The sequence below is a fragment of the Schistocerca cancellata genome, chromosome 2 (genome assembly GCF_023864275.1).
Source record: "Schistocerca cancellata isolate TAMUIC-IGC-003103 chromosome 2, iqSchCanc2.1, whole genome shotgun sequence".
Taxonomy (NCBI): Eukaryota; Metazoa; Arthropoda; class Insecta; order Orthoptera; family Acrididae; genus Schistocerca; species Schistocerca cancellata.
Genome location: NC_064627.1, coordinates 333304080 through 333311822, shown reverse-complemented (window position 1 = coordinate 333311822; position 7743 = coordinate 333304080). Strand labels below are relative to the sequence as shown.

Genomic DNA, 7743 nt, shown 5'->3' with positions numbered 1-7743 from the left:
CCATTGAAATAAATCTTTAATTTCATGATCTAAGTTTTACTTCTGTTTTGGATACTTAAGCTTCTCAGACGAATTGAATCTCTCGTGTAAGAACATTATTTCAGCACAGGCTGTGTTTACTAATAATAACTCTAGCCATTCTTTAACTAAGAAGCACAGCCTATGCAGGGAAAACGTTCTCACACAGAAAGAATTTTTCTTACTTTTCATGGTGGGACCTGTCTCTTTCAGGAATTATAGGGAAAGAGAGGTGAGATGAAAAAACAAGTAGTATAATCAAACATCTTGCTTTACTTCTGTTTTCACGTAGTTGGAAATACTCCAACTCACACAAATAAAATATTTAGAAACAACAATTCAAAATCTTCTTTTTCAAAAATAATGTATAAAAACAACGATAATACTTCGCAATGCGAGCTTCCAAAATGGTAGCCGACTAAGTAGGCACCGCGAAGTGAAAAATCAGTCTTCAGACAAAAATATGAGCAATATGGATGAACTGAAGATGAGTACGCGCATCCAAGGATGATCAGTGTAATTCTTTGGTGCGCTCAGGTCCTCTGGACTAATATAATGAGAGAGACTGGAAATACAGACACTTCCAGAGATTTCTCAAATGTATTTCAAAATGCAGAAAAAAATGGGGCAACGCTCAGATGTTCATGAGAGTGTGTAGCGAAATGATACGTAATAAATACGATGAAGATGATACGACTGGGACAATGGCTTCGGTTGATTGTTTCACGCCGTAGAGTTGCTAAACTGGTGGGCGTCGATACAGAGGCGATGGTTCAGTCTTGAATCTCCAGAGACGAGGCGCCGTGCTCCAGGCACTTCGCTCTCCAGCTCGAAAGACGTCGGCGGACCAGCGCTGATCACGAATAGGAGCGGAAGAGGCGCTTCTTGCTGAGGGTGAAGTCCCGACTGAGGACAAGCGCGCCGCCGCTGGTGAGGTTCCTGCAAACAAAATTACGTTTAGCTTTCTCCCGAACTGACTCACTGGAGGCGTTTTCACCGCAAGTGGCCACGAGCGTGCTGGAAAGCACGTGCGCACTCGGCAGCCCGCTCTCGGTTCCGTGAAAGTGTGCGAAACGCGCAGGAGATGAGGGATCTTGCCGGAGGAAACGGATACGCAGGAATAATACGGCGAACTGGTTACATACTTATTCAAATCCACGATTAATTTTCTGAAGCGTTACGTACCATATGTGCACTTTGATATGAGACCGATGGTACTTGCCGAATTGGACCGGTATTGACTGCTTTTTGGTCGCTGTTGTCTTTAGCTGGCAGAGAAGCCGTGTTTAGTGCGTCTACGTCTACGAAAATACGAGTGACGTCCAAAGTTGAGATCCTTTACGTGTTAAAATCTGACTGAATTGAAACAGGATCAAGGTTTTTCGTTAACATATCTGACTCATTAAGCTCGGCGTTGTCTGCTGCCTGGAGCGGACAGTGACCAGAAAAGCAGTTAATAACAGCAAGTGTCATATTCGATTTCTGCAGATTCATCTACTCTCACCAGTCAATACGTCTGTAACCTTCGGAGTGTCTATACAGGTTGGTGAGAAACAGTCTGAAAAGCTTGTAGGGAAGTTACAGGGTACGTTGTGCTGAGAAACAATTGTTGAGGGAAAAAAAATCCATACGTCGTGATGTTTCCGATTCAGTTACCACTGAACTTAGCCAATTAGGTCGTTGCGCAGTCTAATTCAAGCAACCGCACGCGCTAAAATGCGACAGTGCGAAGACTGTGGGTCCGTGAGTCACCACTTGTTCAAAAGCTCATTACCAGTTTAAATATGTCTTTTTCGAAAGTGATGCATTTAAGCTAAGTACGCACAACTTACGTTTGTTTTGTTTGAGCAAACCAAACGAAGAACACGTATGGCGACACTGTCTCTGGCTGGCTGCTTGAATCTGCTCACGTAACGACCTGCTTGGCTAACTTCAATCATAATTAATTGAGAAACGGCACAACGTATGGAATTTGTTTTTTAACAGTTATTTCTCGCACAACCCACCCTGTAACATCCTTACAAGGTTTTCATACTGTTTCTTATCATCCTGTGTAATATATATTGTTCGTACGAGGATCTACGCACAGCTACATGTAAGCATTAATCTATAGTTGATTGGCTATCTCTGTTCAAGAATGTCTCTGACAATAAATTGAACTCGAACATGATTTTATATTTCGAGACGCTTCAGCTTTCCCTTACTTCTAAGTCAAAAGTATTCATTACAGCCAACTAAACAAAGTTCTCTCTTCTGCAATCTTATATATGAATGTGACTACTAATTTTAATTGCAAACCAATCATTACTCTATTTGCTTAAAGGTTAGTCAAAAAGTATGATTCTACTCAACAACCACAAATTTTCAAACAGAAATGAAAAACATTTATCCAAGTTAACCAAAATCTTAGCAATATCGCATTCTCTAGCGTAGTGTAACCCTTTGCTTAAATGAAGATTTTCACCAACATATATCATGTCGCGGGTAAACCCGTAAAGCAGATTAAGAGAATTCACTCGTTCCACACAGCCTGCAGTTATTCGCAAGGCAAAAGTAAGCAGTTTTCATAGAAAAACGTGGCAGACTATGTGCGTTTACAAAGGGAAGAAAGACTAGAGAAGGACAGAATTCAGGCGGTAACATAGCCTACATTGGGTACAACCGATACGAAACTGCCTGGATAACAATCGTCCAATCATTTACTTAAACAGATAAGATTCATGTGTTAGTACTTGATATTCACAGCAGTAATCACTCTGTGATGTTACGAAACCTCCCATAACTAGTAATGCTATACTGAAGCGACTTTATCCAACAGAATACACATATTGCTTCAGAGACTCAAGGCGGTTAGATTTATATTACGATTTGGCAGATTTATTGTTCGCAGAATGTCACATTCACCGACTAGCGAAAAGTCCTATGTTGTTCACAGAACGTCTACTGGAAATAAGTTGAGGTGAGATAAGGTGTACTTACTTGAGGAACTGCGGCAGGGCGGTTTTCCAGGAGGTCTCCTGCTGGAGTGTGAGGAACAATTCGAACGTAGAGACAGTGTCCGGCGCACATTTCACGGTCGTGAGGCGTAGTCGCTCTCCAGACTGCTTTCCTGAATCCAAGTCCACATGCAGCGTGCACCCTCTGTAAAACACGAAAAATAACCATTGACAAAAAATACTATAAGAAAAAAAATGTTTGCTACACTGTATAAGCACACTACTTCTGTACTTAGCATGTGAACGGCGCTTATTTTGGTTGGGTAAGAAAAAATGAAATTATTTTTGCTTCATTTAATTCTTTCCTTTAACCGTTCTTCTGTCGTCGGGCTTCGTAGTCTAGTGGTAAGAGCGAGCATGGAGGCTGTAAAGTCACAGCACCGGATCCCGGTCAGAAACCAGAATTTTTCGGTCCGATTTTATGCTAGCCTTCACCTCCCACTGATGTGAAGATATGGCATGAACAACACGTGGTTCGGATTCCACGTACTGCAGGTCCCCTTTCCCCAAATGGATCAATAAGGTAGATTAGGGACACACAAGTCACCGAAGTGGCGTCCATTTCGAAGAACTTGCAAACAGGGGCCTGAACATCACACACCAATCATGCTATACTTATTTACTTTAACTTCTTCCATATGGCTACGCTTATGTGGTAAGAAAAGTACCCGCCCGCTAGTTGCACAAGTGGGGCTAACTGCGTTACGATTATGGTGCAAGAGATGCACAATGAAGATTCTTTTACATAGTGCTCTTGGAATGCTTGCCTAGGGATGAAATTCATACATTCAGCTGAGAACCTGTTACTTTGTTACTTTGTTGCCAGACGTAATGGTAGATCAGGACGGCAATGTATGAAGATCCAGTACTCTTGCAAAGAGTATCAGGGACCAAACCTGAGTGGATGACTTAACTGCAACTGTACTGTTAAGAGAGATGGGCAGGACATGCATCCATTCGAACAGTAGTACATTAACCAACGAAGTTCCTTTCTGGATTCCAAGAGAAAGCAATGAGATGGTGACCACGTGAAAGGTGGGTAGATATTAGAAACTTGCAGGAGGAACATAGAGCTATACTACAATGCACGCAAAAATCTAACGGGAAAGATTTTTTTATTCTCAGCTTATTGATCGCATTGGAGATACCTACAACAAATTACCGGTTTCGGATCTTATGAGTCATCAAGAGAAATAGTATCTCGTTACAAAAATTAACACGTCAGACTACTGCCTAACGTCGATATTTGTCACTTGTATTCAACTGCCAGTCAGGTGACCAAGATTGGTTCAAAGGGCTCTGAGCACTATGGGGCTTAACTCGAGGTCATCAGTCCCCTAGAACTTAGAACTACTTAAACCTAACTAACCTAAGGACATCACACACATCCATGCCCGAGGCAGGATTCGAACCTGCGACCGTAGCGGTCGCGCGGTTCCAGACTGTAGCGCCTAGAACCGCTCGGTCACTCTGGCCGGCCATTATTATTAGCCCAGTTATCAGTTATTGCTTGCCAAAAGGCACAGTTTTTCTTATCGGCCGGTGACCAAGATTGGTGTTAGGTGGCTGCTCGACGACTTATTTTTGCAAGAAGACTCCAGACCTTATGATGACTCGTAGGAACCATAATCGGTAAACTGTTGTAAGTCCATACAATGCGATGAATACAAAGGCGTATTTTACTGGAAGTCTAGAGGCCATTTCCCAGTAAACATCTGATTGATTACAGCGATGATACAGAAGAAGCATGGGGAGAAGATCTACCCTTTTTCCATATCGATAATACTAAACACAAGCAAACTACTCGATTTACAACGCCCTACATTCCTTTAAAAGAAAATGTAGACATTCTATATTGAACATTTCATCAGAATCAACGCTATTGGTAAATTTTATTAAATTTCTGGTACTTGCAACTAATAAAAGCCAATAACAAGTTCTTTTGCAAACTGCAGAAATCGTAAATTCAATCGTTCGTTGGTTCCTAATGCAACCGGTGAAGAAATGCTCATATCAGTCTATTCGTGTGGTGCAATCAACCATATCTTATTTAAAATTTCTCAAGGGGCAGATATTTCAGATATGACTAGTAATGAGTCAGTCTAGAATGACCACTTGTGTTCCGACGAACCCTTGGATTTTAAGGTATATGTAAACACCACCACTGCTGCTGTTAACAGCAGCTGAGGAGGTGCTTCACATTCACCTTATAATGTTAACAGCCGTGGCAGCAGAATGTCGGGCATCCACAAAATTATTGCCAGTTGAACTGGTTGCCTTACCTGAGTCCGTAGGGCTCGGTGCTGGCCATCTGGAGGATACGTTCTGCGGCGGAGGGCAGCAGTCCTGGTGGCAGCACGACGCCGCCCCCGTGCGCCTGCCGCAGTTCCGCCTCCACGCGCCGCGACAGAGCGTCTCGCGCCTCCGCACAAACGTCGTCCAAATCTTCTGGCCTCTCGCTCTCGCCATCTAATGAAGAAAAGAAGACGCTCATCTCTTTTCCCGCCCCGCACATCTATTCACTATTTCGAGGGAAAAAAAGAACAGTATTGTTTTAACAAACGTCTATGAGAACTACATTTGCGTTTCCTTCCTCTGAAATGTGTGCGTTTAAACGGCGGCAAGTTAATAGAGAAAAGGAGGCAATCATGCGCTTGGTTCCATGGTGCGGTGTTCATGCACTTTGTATGAAATTAATATCGTAAACATACTGTTAGATGGCTCTTCCATGTAAGGCTCTGTATGAACATCGCACTGCTTTTTACCTTGGCACTACTGGGGGTTTACAATTGACAACGTGTAACACCGTTAAGCTGCTGTTAAAATATTTTCCTGGCGACCGGTTTCAGTTGAAGTCTGTTTTGTGCACAGTTTGAGGCAAAAAAGGGGCACTGTGTCCAAACGTCGACTGGGGGCATCGACCTTTTGAAATTGTGCTCATTGTTTGAAGTCATAGTATTCTAACACAACTCTTGCTGTTAAACCAGACTATATTGGAAAAGAATACTTTTTAAGCTTAATATGTTACGAAGTGTTATTTCTAAAGTTTATCAAAGCCATGGAACAGAAATAACAGCATACTGCCGAAGGTGTTAATGTCCTTCCTCCACCTGCAAACCAGTGCACTAATGTTGCCGGAAGAACTAAAAGTTCAACGTGCTATCTCAAAGACAATGCTACTTGTCATTCACACACCCAAAAAACTGCCTCAGTGGCCACAAATCCTAGAGCCAACTTGTAATTAATTTCCGTTTTCGGTATGTACTCATCTAACGAGTTAACAATAGGCACCAATGTATCGTCGACCAAAGAATTGAATTGGTTGTAAAGAAATTTTCAATCTAAGTATGATAATCAGCCAGACTACATCACGCTAAATTTTCGAACTTGATATACGGTTCACATAAGCAAAATGTAATAGACGTGACCAGACATTTTATTTAAATAACATTTCACAGTAGTTCATGTCATAGGGGTGGGTGGCGCACCCAGCAGAATGATGAGGAGCGAAACAATACTATGGCTAGCATGCATTTCGATTTGCTACACTTTTGAGGTACTTTTCATCCTCCACGGTCTAGCAAATACTGCAAATTAATGACCTGTTCTGAACATACTCCATCCATACAGCAGTTTTACAGCAGATTAAGGGAAAAGAAGCGAATGTCACACATTGTAGCAATTACAGGGGTGTTACTACAGAACATGTGAGCAGCGCGTACCGGCGAAAGCAAAGCTGCAACTAATGATAAACTAGCATTTGAAAATTTAGGCAGAACCACAAATTCCCATCGTTGAGGCGCAAGCGACTTACCATAGAAACACGAGAAATCGACGGATAGCGGACACGGCAGCACTTCCATCGCCTTCTCGAAAGACGCCGGCGAATCACAGTTAAGCGCAGACACCACTCTTTTCACCATCTTGCGTTCGCGATCAGCGCACGACTAGTAGCGTGTGCTCACCTGCGGCAGAATATCAAGACCCGACCTGTCCCCACCACCGGCGCACGCTCGGCTGTTTCCGCCGGTCATCGGCAGCAAGCGCGAGCTAAGGCGACGTGGAGTCCCAAGTCAGCGCTACCGGCCGCTAACGTTTTGGATGATGCAACAGTGCGTGCAACTTGAATCTTATGAAGACAAGTAGCTGCAGGCACGTCTCTCTCAGCAAGACTTCACAATTCGTGCAGCAGTTTCATTGCACCACGTATGCAATTGTTGCTTGTAAATGTAGGATCCGATACCGGCTTATTGGCAGATGAATAGTGATAATGTACTAGAATTTCAGTAAAAATGCACATCACTCACAGCCCGTGATACACACAAGCCGTGACACATGAATACACTGCAATTCACACATAAATGCTTGACAGAGCACTATACTGTGTTTTATCGTATGTGAGTGCACAGTGAAATCAGACTCTGTAAATGAGAAAAATTTAGCCCATAGCAAGGGCAAAGTATTAACTTCTCCACACAGTAAGAGTGGTTTTTATATAAAAAAAAAAAATGCACTTATTTTTCGACGTTTTCCTCTTCATGGACAATGTAATTATCCCAATGCTTTTCCAGTCAACACACACAAGCCGTGACACATCTTCATCTATATCTACACGAATACACTGCAATTCACACATAAATGCTTGACAGAGCACTATACTGTGTTTTGTCGTATGTGAATGCACAGTGAAATCAGACTCTGTAAATGAGAAAAATTTAGCCCATAGCAA

At 42.6% G+C, this 7743-nt stretch overlaps 1 protein-coding gene across 1 annotated transcript; it reads right to left on the bottom strand.

Annotated features, from left to right (window-relative positions):
• Nucleotides 1–271: 271 nt before the first annotated feature.
• On the bottom strand, nucleotides 272–6974 carry LOC126161717 (protein charybde-like). The gene is made up of 4 exons (XM_049917751.1): nucleotides 6829–6974; nucleotides 5297–5483; nucleotides 2998–3159; nucleotides 272–957 (listed from the first exon to the last, which is right to left on the bottom strand). Exons 1-4 carry the CDS (start codon nucleotides 6935–6937, stop codon nucleotides 876–878), a joined length of 540 nt encoding a protein of 179 aa, XP_049773708.1. The 5' UTR covers nucleotides 6938–6974; the 3' UTR covers nucleotides 272–875.
• Nucleotides 6975–7743: the final 769 nt, after the last annotated feature.